General features: G+C 48.5%; 1 protein-coding gene across 1 annotated transcript; it reads left to right on the top strand.

The window, feature by feature from the left end:
• Nucleotides 1-375: 375 nt before the first annotated feature.
• LOC136568966 (tetraspanin-36-like) lies at nucleotides 376-17,963 on the top strand. The gene is made up of 7 exons (XM_066569212.1): nucleotides 376-469; nucleotides 12,387-12,578; nucleotides 13,465-13,539; nucleotides 13,991-14,086; nucleotides 14,685-14,837; nucleotides 15,771-15,854; nucleotides 16,678-17,963. The coding sequence occupies exons 1-7, from the start codon at nucleotides 410-412 to the stop codon at nucleotides 16,762-16,764; spliced, it is 747 nt and encodes a 248-aa protein (XP_066425309.1). The 5' UTR covers nucleotides 376-409; the 3' UTR covers nucleotides 16,765-17,963.
• The last annotated feature ends 1,694 nt before the right edge of the window (nucleotides 17,964-19,657 follow it).

Below are 19,657 nucleotides of genomic sequence, written 5' to 3'. Positions count from 1 at the left end.
GATTGGGAAGATTGGCTTCAGATAGACTAAAATAGACAGGCTGGATGAAGGGGAGATAGCTGTGGGTTAGCAACCCTGGAAGGCAAATCTGATGTAAACCTTTGTGCTGCAGTGAGAGCTTTTCACAGGGCTTAGTGTAACTTCGCTGTAAAGTTTCAGAAGTTTTGGGAAAAACAAAGAAAAAAAAGCACCAAAAAATCCCAAACCACGCTGAATCACCAATAATTTGCCTTGACATTTGTTCCCGGCACTCCCCACCCCCTGCTTGGAAATCTGCCGGCTCGGCCACGGGGAAACGCGTCCCGTGGGTGGGCAGGGCAGGGCAGGGCAGGGCTGGGGCGGGCCGGGGGCGGCCCCGCGGGGAGCCGGGGCCGGTGCGGCGGCGGCACAGCCCCAGAGCTGCGCGGACATGGACTGCGGAGTCATCACCTCCAAGACCGTGCTGCTGCTGCTGAGCCTCGCCTTCTGGGTACCGCGGGGCTGTCCCGGGCCGGGCGGGACGGGGTCTGGCAGGGGGACTCGCTGCTGCGGGACGTGCCCGCCATCCGGGCATGGAGCTTAGCTCTGTGTGCTCGTACATTTCTGTAGCAACGCCTAATTACGTGTTTTGAAAGAACAAGGAGATTTAGGGGGTTACGTTTCTAAGAAAAAAAAAATAAGGTCAGAGTTTGTTACTTTTTTTGTTCGTTTTTTTCTTTGTGGCGTATTTTTAATGTACCCGGTTTTTTAGTAGTGTTTTTAGTTAAAGCAGTCTACAGCCACGTTTTGTGATCGGAGGGAAATGAAGCCGCAAGGCGAGGGCATTGTACAAGGGCTCTGCTCCGTGTTTGGGGCGAGGATACTTTTGGGGAGGAAAACTGCTGAGAACTTTGTTCCAGCTGTGTCCTTGGCACAGTTACGGCTTTCCAAATCCCTTCCGCGATAATTATTTACAAGCAAGTGAGAAAATGAGGGTGGTTTGTATACCTTTTAGTCTAACCCGCGTTGGTCTGGGGGTGTCGGCATCGGTGGCTCTTTGCATGGCTGCCTCGTGACAGTGACAGCGGGGGCTGGTGGCTGTTCAGAAGAGCTGGGGGTTGTTCTGGTAACCCGGCTGGGGCATTCTCCCTGCATGGGGAAGTTTGGAAAACCCCCACCATCACTGTGGACCACCCTGGGACTTGTGTGCTGCTGTAGGAAGGGCCATGTCAGAGCTCAGGGGTGTCGGGCCGTGGGCTGGGGGTTCACGGCTGCTCTGTAGCACCTGGGTGTTTTCCAGATGGGGCTTTTCCAGGGATGCCCCAACCTGCCGGAAACAGCCGGGGCCTGGAGCTGCTCGGCCGGGCCGGGCTCAGTGTGGCAGTGCCCCTTGCTCTGGGTGAAGCAGGAGCTCTTCCTGAAGAGAAGAGCCAGAGGTTTCCAAAGAGAGAGGCTACATGAGGAGAGAAAAAATAAGGCAAAACAAGGAATCCTGCTCGAATTAATCCCTGGGGCCTCGTGGGGTGTGGTGCCGTTTTGTAAAAACATGACTTGCTGCTGGCTGTGGTGAGGAGCTCGTCCCCTCCATCCTGTGCCTCCTTTATGAGGCCCAGCACAGTTTATTGCTGCATGTGCTCCATGTAGCTCCTGAGCCACTGGCACAAATGGAGCTGCAGTTGAGTCACTGCTGCACACCAGGTGACACGGTCTCACTGTGTCTGCTTGGTTTGTGGCGATTTTCTTCTGGTTTGTTTTTTTTTGAAGTAGCCACAGAGAAACATCGCAGCATCCCTCTGTTTGTATGGTGGAAAGCCCCTGAGCCTCAGAACAGGTGTGCCTCAGGTTAGCATCATTGCTTGGCTTTTTGGAAATGAAACAGCCTTATATCCTCCTAAAAATGTCTCTGGTGCTTTTCCTTCTGCTGTAGGAGCACTCTCTAGTTGTGATTGGTCATCTTCTTCCATGGACGGTCAGTAATGATCCTTGTGCACCTCTCTGGCCTCTGAATTTGGGGTGACCCAGAGCAGCCCTTTGGGTTGTTTTTCATCCCAGTAAGAGCAGTGCAGTCTGGTACCTGTGGCATTTAGATGCTGCTGCCACCATTATGTGTGGTAATCACATTCCAGCAGCAGAACTGCAGAACCTGGAATTCTGGTTTAGGAGGGTGGAGATGGAGGGACTGATTCTTTTATGCTCCTGCAGAACATTTCTAACAGTCAGGGCTCTGTAAGTACAAGGCTCCAGATGATTGTGAAAACAGGATTTGCCAAGAACATCAGAGCCCTTTTCCAAGGAGTAATTCATGTCCAGACATTGCATGCTGCAGATCTTTCCCAGCTCAGAAGTGATTATGGAAAATAATTCACCACCTGCGTAGTCAGCAGATGGTGCAGATGTAGCTCTTTGACAGAAATTATTACTTAGGAATATCCTAAAAAGGCAAAAAAGTCTCTTTTGGCTATCTGATTGTTATCATGCAGAGTGAAGGAAGTCAGATCTTCCACAATGACAAATCGAGCTTCCTAAATGAGGTGAAAAAACAGCTTTTCTCCTAAGCACCAGGCTCAGCATTGTACGTGCAGGTCATTCTGCCGATTATGGATTTATGCATAACTCCCCCAAAAACTCGGTGATTAAAGATTATTTAATTATAAGGCTACCAGGGGTGGTGCTTCAGGCTGTGGGAGTTCTTCCCACCTCCTATTCTGCTCTTGAGCACCTACCAATTAGGTGCAAGTGAGTGATAGTTTTGGTAAGTGGGTGCTGGCCTGCTCCAGGTGAAGACTGGGGATGCAGGTTTATCTCATGGGTCCCAAAAGAGGGAGAGGAAGGGTCAGAGCAGACCATGATGTTCTTGGAAATGTCATTTGAGGAGGCTTTGCTGGGTGAGATGTGATGGGCTCCTTTTGAAGGAGAGAGGTGGAATGCTGGGATTCACTTCCTGGTCCAAGGGAAGAAACTGAGAATGTTAAAACTAGATGGAAGCTTCGTGCTCCAGTATTTCTGTGTAATGTGCAGTAAGCACCTTCCAGTCGCTTTTAACCCCAAAGCATGCAGCACCTTGCCCCTGTCACCTTCGGTTTCATTGTCACTGAGCAGGTCTCTGCCTTCAGAGGGGGTTTGGCGCCCACTGGTGGTCCTGAGGACTAGGAGCTGGATTTCCACCCTCCCTGTGGGTCCCCTCCAATGCGAGATATTCTGATTAATCACCAGAGGGCTGCCTTAGGTGTTTCTGCAGTGAAAATCCTGTTTCCCCAGATTTCCCATTCACTTCTAAGCAGAGGTGGGCACTTCCCCAGCTTCCTTGCTTGACTTGTCCAACAGCACGGAGAAGCATATGGACAAATTCCTGCCCAGGGGACTTCAGCAGGACCAGGGGATTTGAGAGAGCAGCATTTGATCTGCAGGCAAGAAGTGCAGCCCCCTGCCATGGGCAGGACCACCTTCCACTAGAACAGGTTGCTCAAGGAATCACTATATTGCTGTGGTTCACTTTAAATGATTTTTAGTGATTTGGAGGTTTAAACTTACCCACCAGAAAAATTCCTGCATGTGTGAATGGTTTAAAATCACTCATGCCAGTAATGAGTACTTTGGGAATGCTTGCTCTGGAGCCTCAGCCAGAGAGGAATCTGGATACTTGTAATGAACAATGTACTGGATACTTTTAATGAAAAATGTATTGAATAGCAAAGGTTACATTGAGGAAGGGAAGGGGAAGGTGGTGGGAGGGTTCCTTGGGCGTTGGAACCATGGTGATTTTTAAGGTCCCTTCCAACCCCAGCCATTCTATAATTTCCAGCTCGTTTCTGAATGGTGAGAGCAGAGCAGCCACATGATGCATTTGTCACAGGATGGGGCAGATGCCTGGGCACTTTGGTGTGATCCTTTTGAGTGTGCCTGGAAAGGGTAAAGTTGTTCCTTGTTTAAAATCGTTCTCCCCAAAATCAGGAAGCAGAACTGAACTGGTTTTCAGGAAAATGGGCTTTGCTGTATTGTGTAGGGGCCTCACAGACTAAATTAAAATGAAGGTGCTGGTGCTGTGTGGTCAGCACAGGGGAGGTGTTGGGACAGTGATGCAGATTCCAGGGAGCAACCTCAGCCAGAGGGTCCCTGTGGCTATGAAGGGACCCCTGGATGGCCAGGCTGTGTATCCATCCCCAAGAGCACTTTGGTCTCTTCAAAGGTCACCAAAACCACAGTTTGACAGGCTGAGAAGGTGGGGGTGGTCAGCCTGGAGATGAGGAAGATGTGTGAAGGCCATGTGGAAATCAGCCTTCCCATGTCTGACAGGGGCTGCAAGAAACCATAGAGAGATTCTTCATCAGGAGCTGTGGTGATGGGAGAATGGCTTCACACTGAAAAGAGGGGAAATTCAGGGTAGATATCAGGAAGGAATTGTTCCTGTGAGGGTGGTGAGGCACTGGCATAGGTTGCCCAGAGAAGCAGAACTGTTCCAGACCAGGCTGGACAGGGCTTGGAGCACCCTGGGACAGTGGAAGGAGTCCCTGCCTATAGTAGAGGCTTCGAGTCCTAGAAAAAATGCATGTATTGTATTTGAATATCTGTGTACAGAGGCTTTGCCCCGGGAGGTCCCGGTTGTCCTTGATGGGTTGCAGCTGCAATGTCCTTAACTGGGCTGCAGCTGTGACCAAGGAAGATAACTGGGATAAAAGGGGGTGGGAGAGCCTTGGAGGAGCCCTGACCTGAGAGAGAAAAACATGCAGAAGAGGAGTCTGTGCTGTGAAGATCTGCAGCCATGAGAACACACGGAGGAGGTATGGACTTTAGAAATCCGACAACAACAGTATGGGACTCTAGAAATAGAACAACAACACCTGCCCATGGCAGGAGGTGGAGCTGGGTAAGTTTTACAGGTCCTTCCCACCCAAACCCTTCTGGGATTCTGTGGTTCCATGTTGTGGAAAGTGCATGTGGTAATTACAATGGCTCATTTTGGTACCTCTGTAGCAAGATTTAGGATTAGCTCTGCTGTGATTTAGGTGCACCTTGGTTTAGTTGCAGCGTCCAGTGTCTGAGCCTGGAGCAGCTGATTGAGAAATTGGGGTGGTTCAGAAGGCAAATATTGAACTATAGGGTGTTTTGTGTCCAGACAGGCTGCTCAGATCCAAAACAGCCTGGCACTGGCTGATAAATCAATCCATGCTCAGCTGAAGTTACAGTCCCTGCAAATCATGCCCTGCAGTTTGTGTATTTGGGGAGAATACAAGTGGAAATGGGGGTTCTGACAAGTGAAAATGGGTTTCTCCTCCTCCTGGTCCCGTTGCCTCTGTGATTGTGATTAACAGCAGCACCATAGTCCCAAGGCAGGGGTTTAAGCATTAGGAACTGGGGCAGGATTCCTTGCTTTGCACTTCTGTACAGTGTCTCTGTGAGGGCATCCCACCATTTGTGCTTTTTAGGTATATGCTGGCTTTTAGGGATGGAAAAATAACCTTGGAATTAGGCTTGGAGAAAAGAAGGCAGCGTGCTGAAACAACACTTAGGGTGGACCTTTCCTTAGTATAGCTTGAAAACAAGCCCACTACACCCAGAATCCCCTCTGAGTGTGTGGTTTTGCAGCATGTAAACTGCAAGAAAATGTGGGTTTAGGTTTGGGGATTTTTTTCTCCTGAAAGAGAGACATAGGTTTTCAGAGCCCTTTGGCAGCTGCTCATTGTTTTCATTTGAGGAAGAAAAGGAAAAAGCAAGCGCTTCCCACCATACCCAGCAAGCAGCCTGAGGTGTGTTTTAAGGGCAGGCTGAAACATGCCCCACAGCTGTAAATCCCAGCTGAATATTTGGGTGTAACAGACCTTGATGAGTCTGCTGTGGCTTGGTATAACTTGGCTCAGAACAATAGTCTGGGTTCTGTCCCACCTCTGTAGCTCACCTGAGGAAACTGATTTGAAGGTTTTAGTTTGAGGGTAATGACTGGCATGAGACTGGCAGAAGTTCTCTCCTGGGGTTGTTGGTGCTGCTGGAATCAAGGGCAGCCTGTTGGAGCTCACAGCTTTGGTGCTTTTTCCTCCAATCCAAAGCCAGCTTGCTGAGTTCAGTGGTTTTTATTATTTTGTAAATCAGTGTTTTCACAATGTGAAGATCTGAGGGAACACAGCAAGTTTGTGTGCCAACAGGAGACCCCATCCTGCCTCCAGCCCTGGCTCCAGCAGCACAAGGAGCTGGAGCTGCTGCAGCCAGTGCAGAGGAGGCCACGGAGCTGCTGCCAGGGCTGGAGCCCCTCTGCTCTGGAGCCAGCCTGGCACAGCTGGGGCTGTTGAGCTGCACAAGAGAAGCTCCAGGGACACCTCAGAGCCCCTGCCAGGGCCTCCAGGGGCTCCAGCAGAGCTGCCCAGGGACTGGGGACAAGGCCTGCAGGGACAGCACCCAGGCAATGGCTCCCACTGCCAGAGGGCAGGCACAGATTTTGGGCTCTTGGCAATTAGGAATTGCTGGCTGGGAGGGTGGGCAGGCCCTGGCACAGGTATCCTGGCACAGCAGCTTTGCTGGCTCGCCTGTGCTTGCCCAGATGATGCTGTCAGTGCCCAGTGACAGGGCCAGTGAGCACAAGCTGAAGCACAGGATGGTCCCTCTGAACATCAGAAACCTTTTTCACTGCAATGGTGACCAAGCACGGTCACACACTGTCCTGGGTGAAGCCAGAGAACACAAATGTGGCAGTACCTGATTTATCATTTAGAGAAATTAATACCGTAAGCAGGGTAGGAAACGGTAGCTGAAGCCAGGAGGTCCCTTCCAGCTGGCAGAGTTCTAAATCCAGGATGGAAAAGGGAGAGAAAGTTGTGCACGTGGGATGGGAGGTGCTGAGCTGGGGTCGCTCTCATTGCTGGGAGAAACCAGCTTTGCCTCGGGCAAGAGACCCTCAGTTCTGGGAAGTGCCTGGTCCGTGTGGGCCAAGGGGAGTTTAAAACTTGTTGAAATGAGGATAAAGTGAGGAAAGCTTTCTCAAAAGTGCTCAGTGTCTTTCTTTTTCTCTAAAATCTTTAGAAAACCTTTTGCCTCCCGGAAAATGGAGTAGTGCAGCAGCCAGGGAGGATTTGAAACTGTGGCAGTGAATGGGAAGAATAAATCTTGTAGTACAATAAATCAGCAAGGGAGCCAGATAGTAATTCTCTTTGCCATGCAAGCTGGCTGTTGGGTAATAAAATACATTATTTATGGAGGATATGTGCAAAATCTTTTGAGAAGAAGATTTACCTGTCAAGGTAAATCAAAACCACTTCTTATACAAAGAAAAAAAGCCAAAAAACAAAGACATGGAGTGTCTTCTATGTTAAGAGAGGATGGGCAGCTGTAACTGAGGCCAGTGTCGCTGGGGGCTGACTCTAGATATGAGAGACATGGGGGCAGCACAGTAGTACTAATTATAATTGGCAAAGTAATAATTGAAGTAACAATTTTCATCTGACTATGCAAAGATACTGGTAAAAAAAAAAGTGGGATTTGAGCCTTAAAATTAACTGAGGCAGCTCTGTGAGATGACTGTCTAATGATGAGTTAGGTGGCAGTGGTTCAGAAAGGGATTGTGGGGCTATTCATAGTTCTTCCAGTTTGTATTTGAAGTTGTTTGCTGTGGAAGACAGCCTCTCTTACTGTGTCATGAAAAATGGTATTATTTCTCTTATCTCTTTCCCTATAGAAAGTTAATGATATAGGAAAAATCCAGCTAGCCTGAGTTTTCTGCTGTGGTGGATATTAGTGCTGGCCCTGGGAAAGTCCCATTGGACAAAGAAGAAATGTCTGTAAGTCTCATAGCCTCAGTTTTTTACTGTACAGAGGCTGCATCTTGCTGGACACACGGGGTGAATTCGGAATTCACCCTGTTCTTAAGTTTCTCCTTTTAACACTACAGCTTTGTTACTCTGTATTTTTAATTTTCCAGCCTTTTCAAAATAAAGTCTTGTACCAGTTTGCAGTAACAGATCAAGTCATAGAATCAACACTCTGAAATAGGAGGATGCTGGGAGAAACCTTTTAAAAAGTACCCCAAATCCTCCAAGCAGCACACACTGCCTTTTAACATCACAGTTGGTAGTTTGGCTCCTTCGCTGTACCTTATCTGGGTTTGGCAGGGGACAAAGAAGCCTGTGCTGATAACTGTGAACGAACACTAACCTCTGTTCTCAGCCGTCACATAAGGTTGGCTTGTGAAAACACAGAAGTAAAGGTGGAAAAGCACCTGTTCTGCCTCACTGATAGAAAAAAAAAAAAGATATATGTGTATATATATATATATATATATATATATATATATACATATATATATATAACATTTGCATGTATTTCAGAGCAGTGGTATAGAGGAAGCTTTAAGCAGCCCCTTCTATGTCTGTGATTAAGTGGCATGAAGTATTTGCATGGCTAAAAGCCTCCTGAAAAGGGTAGGGACTTTTGGTCATCAGCATATAAAAAGAGTGGAACACAAAGAGGCTTGTTGCATTTTAAAAAATACATAAAATTAGTGATTTCCAGCAGCTGTCCTGTTCTTCATCAGTGAGACAGTGCAGGGTTCTGTTTCATGGGCAGGAGTGAATATTCACGGTGCTGTGTGTGTTATGTGACTGAGAGTCCTCCCCCCGTGTTGTGTTTGTCCTCTGTGCACCTGCTTCCCTGGCTCAGCTGGGCATGGAAGGGCTTGGTGAGCCCAGGCCCTGCCCAAACCTCAGCCTGGGAAAGTCTGCTGACTGTCACAGCTCAGCTTTCTTCTCTCTCAGCCACGAGGAGTTCACTTTTTCACACTCAAATAGTTCTTCTGCTTTCTGTCAAGGGTGTGGGGTATGAAAAATTGAGTGATGCTGGCGCTAGGTCCCTGAAGGGTGCAAGCCGTGGGGGCGAGGCAGCAGAGCTGCTGCAGCTCTGTTGCCCAGCTGTGGAAAGGGGTTTTCTTGCAAAATTTCCTTTTGCCTCATCTCGTCGTCTTGTCTTGAGGAAGTCACCAGCACTGTAAAGAAACAGGAGCAGTTTCCTGGCGGCCGGTGAGTCAGCGGGGGCGGCGAGGGCAGGGCAGGGTCAGGGGTGGGTGTTGTGCTGGCTCTGGGTGGCCCAGGGGAGCTGCTTCTCCCGGATCCACCCTGAGTCACCCTGGGCTGCCCGTGCCAGGGTTTGTGCCACATTATGTGAGCCTGCTGGGTACTGGGCCAGGCTGCAAGCACGCTGACAAGCAGGAGAGCAGCAAAAAGTGTGACAAAATGTGTATTTCTTGGCATAATCCCAGCATCATTGTGTGTCATTTTGGATGGGTTTGAGGAGGTGACTGACTAATCGTGGAAAAGGAGGTATTTGACCTATTCCTCCTCAAAAGTAATTGCCCAAACTGGCCTTTATGTTTGTGTGATTGTTTATTTTTTGAGACCCAACAGAAACCTAATCAGACATACTTTGAGATCCATGTTTTGCAATACAAAGGACTTGTCCTTCTAGAGAAGTACATCTTAGTACATCTCATCTTAGATCTAGGAATGGGCTGTACATTTTGTGATGTTGGGGTGAAACAAATCCCTCCACCAGATTTTGAATTTTCCTTGAACTCTGGAAAGGCTCAAGGGAAGAGTTCTGATTTAAGTTCTGAAGTATTTTTCATCTATGCTTTCATCTATGCTTGTCTCTGGGACTCACCTGCAAAAATCAGGGAAGAGGCCATTATCTGTGATGCCTTCTATTCCTAAGTGACCCTGCTCTTCAAGGCTTCAGGATTTTTCCCACTGAATTAAAAAGCATGGGTGAAGTTGTAGCAGTACCTGTGGGGGAAAAAGGTCATCTTCCTTTAAGTCTTTTCCCAAAGACTTCTGGTTTTGCCTCATTACGCTTCCTTTTTCTGCTTGAAAGCAGAAGCTTGGAAATTTTAGTAAACTTCTTGCTGGTTGTGCTTTGTCTCTGACAATCCTGAGTATTGCAATAACACCCACTGTGAAAGTGCTTTCTATTTGAGGTCCTTGAACTTAACACTAGACCTTCTGGTTTTGTCTTGCAGTCATGGAGCTTTGCTGGTCCTGGCTTTAGGAGCCTTTTGTGAATTGGCTTCATAATTTATTTTTTTTTCTTAATTCTTGGCAGCCTTTTACTTGCAGCAAGGTCTTTCTTAGCTCCCCACAGCTGGGGAGCTTTGTTCTTTAGCATGTCCTGTGCTGCTTCCTTTGCATTGCCTTTTGAGCCCACTGGAAATGGATGGAAAATGAAGTATGGATGAAAAATGAAGAATGTTTCTTCACCATGGTGGAGGGGGACTTTGGAAAATACACTGGAGTGACAGGACAAGGTGGAATGGCTTCCCATTGCGAGAGGGTGGAGTGAGACGGGATATTGGGAAGGAATCATTCCCTGTGGTTGTGATGGTGGTGGTGAGACCCTGGCACAACTTTGCTTTCCCCTCTGTGACTGTCCTTGCCCAGACGATGCTGTCTCAGAGCAGAGAATAGGTGGACAGACACGTGCATCCAGCTTTCCAGGCCAGAAATACAGGATACACTTTTTGGGTCATGCACCTTCATTCTTTTTGTGCAGCTGAAGGCAAAGGAGGATGGAGGTGACAAGTCCCCACCTCCACCTTTACTAATAGGGGCAGCAGCTCTCTGGCCACAGAGAGGAACAAACAACTTTCCCAGAGCCATGCCTGGGAAAGGCTGTGAGAAGATCAGAGAAAAAAATGAGAAACAATTCTTATCTTCATTTGCTGCACCGGTTGTTTTGAACATGTGGAATGTGTTATGGAGATTTGTTTACCAAAGGGTGGTTTCTTAATTAGCCAATGGTGATGGTGTTTGGATTGGAGGACCAATCAATTCCACCTGTAGCAAACTAGGGTATAAAAAAGCAACGTGTTTCTTAATAAATTAAATTATCAGCCTTCTGTGAATACATGGAGTCTGTGTTGATTATTACCCAGCCAGGGGCCCATTGTTAGATACTTTACTGCTGCTGCCATTTCAAGGACTTTTCCTGTCCCGCTTTCAGTTCAGAAACAGAGTGTTGAGGCAGAAGGTGAGGTTGCTCCTGCTCAACTCCTCACTCCTGTGGTGAAGTGAGAAGGCAGCGATGCCCTTTGAGATAAAGTGGTCTCATCCTTTCCCTGCATCCCTAAAAAGGGGTGACAGGAAAAAGTCATGGTCACCCTACACCTGTAGACAGGGAAATAGGAAAGACATTTCCCTCAAAGAGAGGAAAAATTAAAGGAAGCTTTAGCAACCACTTTCATCATTAGCATATTTGAAAACCCAGTGCATGTAGAGAAGAAAAACAAACAACCTGAGAATTAAGAATTGGCAACCCTATTCCTTTTCCTGATATCCCACTTTGCAGAGGACCTGCTGTATCTGAGCCCCAGTGCAGCAGGACCTTGCAGGTCCTGTACTGAGTGTCTGGCTTCATCACTTGGTGCATCTGACCCCAGTAATTCTGGGGTACAGACAGCATCCAGGAATGCAGGATTATGGGATGGGAGCTGTCTGAAACAAAGGATGCTCCTGCACTTGGAGGTAATTGAAGGGCAGGCGGCAGACCTGGCTGGAGGGGAAAGAGCCAAAGTCAAGGAATTAGCAAGTCCCAGCTCCAGCATGAGGAGTGTTTGATTAATTAGAACGTACAGTGCAGTTTGTTACAGGGAGGTAACAAACTGCTCCAAGGCTGCGTGATGAAATCCTGCTGTGACCTGTTGAAAACAATCTGGATGGTTTCCTTCAAGTTTCCAGAATGTGAATACGAGGGGTGCTTCCTTCTGCTTGTGCTGCAGGATTACAGAGCATGGATGAGCCATCCTGGCTCTTGAGAGATTTTTTTTGTGCCATCAGCAAGGGCATGGCTGAGCCTTTTGGTGTTGTTTCCAGGGCTATACCCAGTCCAGCGGGGAAAAGTCTTTGGTCTCCAGGGCAGCTGCCACTGGTGCGCTCTACCTTGGCCTCAGTCAGCAAAACATTCTTCTGGGAGAGAGATTATTTTAGAGAGTTTCCTCCAGGAAAAGGAGAGACTGTTTTGCTGAGACTAGGTACATTTGTGCCTGCCTTAGTGGTTAATGAGAATGTAAAGGATAAGGTTTTAAAAAAAACAAACAAACAAACAAAAAAAAACAACCTTGTGGTGATCTGATTCCTGCTAATGCAGCCCTAGGTGGGATGTAGTGTGAACTTGGCATTCTGCAAAGACACTGATGCAAGTCTACAGACACCAGCCTTTCACCTGAGTTCCTGTGGTGCCTTATTAGCAAGGGAGTTATACAGTGAATTTTGCCTTCTCTGTGTTCAAGTTTTGATGCCTAGATTAGGTAATAGTTTCAGATTCAGCGTTTTTTTCCATCTAGTTCTTTGCACGCTGTAGCCATTATTTCTAAAATCTCTATTAGAAAACAATCCATGATTAGTTTCCAGATCAGAGGCTTAATAAATATCTGCTAATCACTTTTCCTTACTGCATTTCAGGCGGCAGCTGCAGGCCTCAGCTATGTTGGGGCGTACGTCATCAACACCTACAAGAGCTACGACAACTTTCTGCAGGACAAGTACGCTCTGCTGCCAGCCGTGATCATAATTTGCGTGGCCGTGGTGATGTTCATCATCGGGCTGATCGGCTGCTGCGCCACCTTCCGCGAGTCTCGGGTCGGCCTGGGGCTGGTGAGTGTCACTGCGGGGCCGCTGCCACCGTCCGCGGGTGTCGCCTGCCTCCCGCCGGCAGGGGAGCTGCTCGGCCGGACCTCGGGAGGCGAACACAGGCAAAGGTCGTGGTGATAAGCGCTGCTGGTTTGGGCGAGTCACCTTGCAGCTAGGACGCCCTGATCCGCCCCATCTGGCGCGGGGAAGATGAGCGCGGGAGCAAGTTTTGAGGAGTGAGGTGGTGAAGGAACAGGAGGAAATATGAGTTTCTAAGCAAGCAAACCAGATGTGTATCAGTGTTTCTGCAGACTTTAATCCTCGTGCCTTGACTGCTCACAGAATTACTTTTAGAAATCCAGAAAGGTTCACTTAGAGTAGCTTCATGCCTCAGGTCATGCCCTGAAGGCAATGTGAGCCAACAAGGAGTGCACAACGTACCTGACTCAGCTGCTGGTTTATCTGTGCGCTCTCCCCTTTGACATCCACCTTGTGAAGTGTTCCATAGGCTCTTCACACAGGTCACACCGTGGCAGTGTTCAGGATCAGGCACAGAGCCTGTGGAGCCACAGTCATCATCCCAGCCATGCACAGCAATCCTCGAAACGCTTGGGTTGGACAGGACCTTAAAGCTCATCCAGTTCCAAACCCTTTTCCACGGGCAGGGAGAGCTTCCACTAGACCAACCAATACAACCAGGTTGCTCCAAACCCCGTCCAACCTGGCCTTGAACAATTCCAGGGGCGAGGCAGCCACAGCTTCTCGATTCTAAATTATCTTCTGGGAACTATTTTGATTGGAGAGGCAATAAGAGATAACGATCACTTACTGCTGTAAATTAATATGTATTGTGCAGTTGAATTCAAGTGCTGTGGGATTTTCTCTTACTGCTTCTCTCTTTTATTTTCAGTTCTTGGCCATTATCCTGGTTATCTTCATTGCAGAAGTGTCCGCTTTTGTCTTGGGATTTGTTTACAGGGAAAAGGTAAGTTAAGAATTTTTAGCATCTCTGTCCCAACATAAAAGTAAAGAACAGATCTCACGTTGTCTGATCATTCCAATTTATCTGTTTGGTTTTTTACTTCATCCACTGTCCTGCAACATGCAGAGCAAATGGGGATGGGAATGTCTTTGCTGGGAACACAGTGAATATATAAAGTACCTGGCAGATATCACAACAGTCTCTGAGCTGGATTAAACAGTTGTTGATGCTCCCAAAGGAGGGCTTTTCCATCAAGGGCAGCAAGCTTCTACCCAGGAACATGATTCTGGCTAAGGGCCACCTGAATTTTGTCTAAAACATTGCTTGATTTTTCTTATTTCTTATTTCCTCCCCGACTTATTTGAGATACAGATCTTTTGCAGTTTCTACCAGCAGATAAAATATTCAGCTCTCACATTAAAACCATCTGCATTGTTTTTCTCTGTCTAAACAGGTAAAAACTGATGTGCAAGGTACAATGCGCTCTGTCTTTGAGAAGTATGATGGCAAAAACCCAGAGTCTACAGTTGTGGATTACTTGCAAGAACAGGTAAGAAAATATTTAGGCATTGTTTGGAAAAGAACGGAAAAAAACAAGGAATTTAGGCTGGGAAAGGTGGGGAGAGGATGAGTGGGGCAGTATCCTGGAGCTCGGCTCTGTGTTTAGCATCCAATTCTCCAAGGCAGCTGAGGTTGCTCCTCACTTTGCAGAGCTGGTGTGTTCAGGCTGCGGGTGTGACATTCATGATGCCGGGGATGTGATTGATGTGAGTGACATTTGCATCACAGCAAATAAGTGCACAGGAATAGCTGCTGCTGAGAACACCACACCATAAAATAGTGAGATGATGGAAGACTCTACCCTGCAACTTGTCACCTTCCTGTTGGAGCTGTCACAAAGAATAAACTAAGAGGGATGTAATAATGTGTGGAGATTGATTTATTACATCTGTGATTGTTTTCCTGAAGCACCGCTGCTTGTAAATCTGCTGCAAACTACTGGCAGCTCTGGCTATGCCTAAGAGAAGTTTAACTCACCACGAGCATTCATATATATGAACATATATTATATATATAATGTAACTAGTAATACATATGTATAATGTCATGTAACAGTAACTACTGTGTCGCTGTCCTGTGTTTGGTAGCTTCAATGCTGTGGGGTTAAGAACTACAGCGACTGGACAACCACCCAGTGGTTTAATTCCACTGGGAACAACAGTGTTCCTCAGAGCTGCTGCCAGCAAGAGGCCAAGAACTGCACTGGGCACCTGGATCAGCTGCAGAAACTCAACACACGGGTGAGGATGAGGGGCTCGGGGTCACAGCCGGGCCGTGTTCATTTTCAGCCAGGTGGAACCATGGAGGGAAGCACGCCAGGCACAGTTTAGGGATATAGCTGTGGTTGTTTAAACAGATCTGGGGCAGGGGAACAACTCATCTGGGATTGACCTCACTGAATCTGGAGGATGACAATGCTCTGAGGGCTGGAGCCCCTCTGCCCTGGAGCCTGGCACGGCTGGGGCTGCTCACCTGCACAAGAGAAGGGTCCAGGGACACCTCAGACCCCTGTCAGGGCCTCAAGTTTGCCTGTAAGGAAGATGAGGTCAAACATTTTAGCAGGGCCTGTTGTAACAGGACAAGGAGTAATGGTTTTAAGCTAGAAGAGGATCAGTGTAGATCAGATATGAGGATAGGGAGGCCCTGGCCCAGGGTGCCCAGAGCAGCTGTGGCTGCCCCTGGACCCCTGAAAGTGCCCAAGGCCAGGTTGGACGGGGCTTGGAGCAGCCTGGGACAGTGGAAGGTGTCCCTGCCTGTGGCAGGGGAGTGGAGCTGAATGATCTTTAAAGTCCCTTCCAACCCAAACCACTCTGTGATTCCAAACTCCATACCGAGTTCTCCAGTCTGGGACATAAGCCCTAAGCTGATTTTTATAGATACCATTGTTGGCCATTCTGGCTCTGAGTTTTGGGCTCTTATTTAAATGACCAGAGCCAGAGGAAATTCAGATGCAGCAAATGTCAGTAAATTGCAGTTTGTCAGTGCCTCTCCTCATGCAGGAGGAAATGAGCCATCAGGTCTGCAAGACAAGAATGGAGTTCCTCAGACCTGCAGTGCTGATTAGACAGGCCTTACCAGGCCCCGCTGCCTTGGGAGAGCTGGGGGGAAATAATAAAAACTTCCATCTGGATGAACACCTTTTTACATGTTTTTACCTCTCTCTTTCACGGCAGGGCTGTGCACAGGAGCTGGAGTCTGGGCTGCAGAGCGTTATCAGCTATGCCATGCTTGTAATCCTGGGGTTTGCCATCGTAAAGGTAAATGCTCCTGTCTCTTCCCTTACGGAAAATAGTAGCTTGCCCTTGGACCTCAGGTCTTCTTCATCTTCACTGTCCTAACAGCCTACAGCTTTCTTCTGCCTCTGGAGGAGACTCAGTCCTCTGTTCCTCACTTGTATTTTACCCACTATTTCCATTTCATCTGCCTCACAATGATGGCAGGGATTCAAAAGACAGTAGGGGATTTGGGATGGAAATTCAATGTGGAATCCATTTTATCATAGTCACAGTATCCCAGGATGGTTTGGGTGTTAAGGGACCTTAAAGCCCACCCAGCGCCACCCCTGCCATGTGCAGGGACACCTTCCACTGTCCCAGGCTGCTCCAAGCCCCGTCCAGCCTGGCCTGGGACACTGCCAGGGATCCAGGGGCAGCCACAGCTGCTCTGGGCACCCTGGGCCAGGGCCTGCCCACCCTCCCAGCCAGCAACTCCTCAATATCCCATCTGTCTCTGCCCTCTGGCCCTGGGAAGCCATTCCTGGCACTCCTTGTCCAAAGGTGTGCTTAAATAGTTCAGAGAACTCATCCCCAAACAATCCTAGCCTTTCACTGAAATTTTCCCCATGGCAAGATAACTAGTAATTAATGTGAATGTATTAATTAATGCAACAAACCAGAGAGGAGACACTCCACCCGGAACTATTACTGGGAATTGGTATGCAAAAATAACACTTTATGCAGATGTATTTTTAAATGAGTTTTTTTTCATATGATGAAGTCATCCACTGTGTGGGTGTTTAGCCTGACAACTGAAACAGAAACACAGCAGGGCTAAGTCCCTTGTGCATTCCCTCTTTTCCAGTTCTTCGGCATGCTGAGTGTCTGTGTGCTTACTTGCAAGAAAGAAGAAAGTGGATATCAGCCTCTTTACTCTGGGGTGTTTGCTTAATAAACTGAGAAGAGCAACCTTGCTTCCTGATGATGAAACTGACTTGTGATCGTCCCACAGCTTTCTGAAATGTTATGCTAAGTTTGGACCGGTGACTGCCTGTAGCACTGGGTGGTGTAGTAGGCTCCAGAAAGAAACTTTCTTCTGACCTTCTTTCCTCTGCCCTGAAAACATGCAGCAGAAACTTTATCTTTTAATCAATAAACTAGTGGAGACCTCAGGAGGGGTTTCAGTTGCCTGCACAAACCTCAGGTCATTCCCATGATGTGGTTTAAACAATAAAAGAAACTTCTGAATGCCAGGTTTAAATACTCTTCACAGGCATGGGGATCGGTAGTATGTTTTTTTTCTATGTCTGATTGTGCAGTTTCAGGTTTTTTCCCTTTTCTTATGTCACATGTTGTAATTCTGTTTACTGCAGAGGTTGTTAGGCAAGACAACCCCACGCTTAAAGTCTAGAACAAGCATTTGTGTGGTTTGGAGCAGCTAGCAAACATGAAAAACCCCAGGTTTTGAGCTTTTGGGCTCAGAAGTGTCTCTTTTGGTTTGTTTTTAATCTCTTAATTATTGACATTAAAAATTCCTTATGAAGCAGGGCTTTTGAACATTTTCTTCCTCCTTTTTCTATGGTTTGCCTGGGGGAATTAGTGCCACGTTTCCACCCTCACCATGCTTTTCTGCTAAAATACTAAAAAGATACATTCTTGTACTAAGCAATTTCAATAATATGCTGTAGCGCTGCTTTTGTACATTTCTGTTCTCCTTAGTTCTGCTGGACACAGATTGGATTGTATCCCTGCTTTAACACAGTCCTTCTTTAACTCGTTTGTATGTTAATCTGTTTATAAGCTCTTCAGAATTTTGGGGATAAAGAACAGAGGGAACTGTGAGCTTTTATGTATCAAGGAATTGTGGAAAAGCAAGACATTCTGCTGATTCCTTCCTTGGAGAGATAAGCAGCCTGTCCTCAGTAAAATAAACCTTTACATTTGTGGCTAAAAAGAAAAAAAAATAGCTTGGGATCAGTGTAAACTGTTTAATTATCTCCATCCCTACCCCAAGAGAAAAAAAAGCAGTAATGGGTAACAATGTCCTATAGAAGACACACCAGCATGAGCATGTGTATGTTGAAAACTGAATTTTTATTGAGGGCTTTGTCTTCTGTTAAATGCTGAAATAAACTGAATTTATACAACCAAGTAATAAATAGTGAGACAGTTGTTGGTCGATGCTATCTATCACAATTCTCTGGAGGGAGTGAAGTCCTCAGGGGCGGAACCAGAGCGGGGGGCTGAGGACGCTGCCTCAGAGAGATCCCGCCCGGCTCCCTCAGCAATTCCGCCTTCCGCCCTTCTTTCCCGCTCCCCTCAGCGACCCGGCCTTCCCTTCCCGCTGCCTTCAGCGATCCCGGCTCCTTCTCACCCGGCTCCGCTCAGCATTCCGCGTTTCGTTCCGGCTCTCCTCAGCGATCCCGCCTCCCTGCGCGTCCGGCTCTCCTCAGCGACCTGGCCTCCCTCAGGGATCCCGCTTTCCCCTCCCGCCCGGTTCCCTGACCGATCCCCTCGGCAATCCCGCCTTCCGCCTTTCCTTCCCGTTCCCCTCAGCAATCCCACCTTTCCTTCCCGTTCCCCTCAGCAATCCCACCTTTCCTTCCCGTTCCCCTCAGCAATTCCGCCGTCTTTGCCGCTCCCCTCAGCGATCCCGCCTCCCTTCGCGCTCGGCTGCCCTCAGCGACCTGGCCTCCCCTACCGCCCCCCTCAGGGATCCCGCTTTCCCTTCCCTGACCGTTCCCCTCAGCAATTCCGCCTTCCTTCCGTTCCCCTCAGCAGTCCCGCCTTCCGCCCTTCCTTGCCGCTCTTCTCGGTGATCCCGCCTCTCTTCCCCCCTCCTGGCCTTCCTGCCCTGCTTCCCTCAGCAGCCCCCACCTTCCGCCCTTCCCTTCCCTTCCCTTCCCTTCCCTTCCCTTCCCTTCCCTTCCCTTCCCTTCCCTTCCCCTCCCGCTGTCCTTTATGACTTTCAGGCTTTTTCTCGCCTTTTGTAAACGTAACTTATGTGAAATTACTTGTACGAGAGAAGTTTGCCTAGTGAAGGAAAGAGCTTGTTTCAAGCCGTGCGTTAAGATTACATCACCCAAATAAATGTGCATTAGGTGGGCGGAGAATATGCAGTAAGCGGGCGTGTTCACGTGAACTTTACTGTATAACAGATGTAACTTTTTACCCCTCGGCAAGCTGATGAGTGGGAACGTCCTCCTCACACGCTGCGCTGAATAAACAACGCCTTGTTTCTAAGGTGAACTCTGTGTCTTTGTTCACAGAGCTCCTAAAAACGACAACACCTTCCACACTCCCGCTCCCCCCAGAGCTCCCGCCTCACGCCCTTCCTCCTAGTCCCTCCAGACTCACAGAATTATAGTCAAAGGTTGGAAAAGACCTCCGAGATCGTGCCGAACCTATGACTGATCCCCTTTTGTCACCCAGACCACAGCACCGAGTGCCATGTCCAGTCGTTCCTTGGACACCTCCAGAGATGAGGACTCCAAACCTCCCTGGGCAGCCCCTTCCAATGGCCAGAACGCCTTTTCCATGAAGAAATTCCTCCTGAAGTCCAACCTGAGCCTCCCATGGCGCAGCTTGAGACCATATCCCCTTGTCCTATCACTGGCTGCCTGGGAGAAGAGACTGACCCTCACCTGGCCCACAACCTCCTGAAGTGCCCAACATGGTACCCCGTATACCCCTCAACGCTCCCGCCCTTCCCGCCCGGCTTTCCCTCAGCGCTGCCCCCGCTCCGCCCTTTCCGCCCGCCCCGAGCGCTCCCTTCAGCGCGCACGCGCCCTGCCCGCCCTCCCCAACGCCCGCCCGGACGCGGCGGATTCAAACCGAGGCTCCAC

Source organism: Molothrus aeneus, chromosome Z, assembly GCF_037042795.1.
Source record: "Molothrus aeneus isolate 106 chromosome Z, BPBGC_Maene_1.0, whole genome shotgun sequence".
NCBI classification, from domain to species: domain Eukaryota; kingdom Metazoa; phylum Chordata; class Aves; order Passeriformes; family Icteridae; genus Molothrus; species Molothrus aeneus.
The sequence above is the reverse complement of the archived record's forward strand: the minus strand, read 5'-3'. Positions and strand labels throughout refer to the sequence as shown.

Coding starts and splice junctions, on each gene's coding strand:
- LOC136568966 (XM_066569212.1), top strand. CDS start 410: ATGGACTGCGGAGTCATCACCTCCAAGACCGTGCTGCTGCTGCTGAGC. Junction 12,579..13,464: donor CTCGGGTCGGCCTGGGGCTG/GTGAGTGTCACT, acceptor TTTTATTTTCAG/TTCTTGGCCATTATCCTGGT. Junction 14,087..14,684: donor TGGATTACTTGCAAGAACAG/GTAAGAAAATAT, acceptor TGTGTTTGGTAG/CTTCAATGCTGTGGGGTTAA.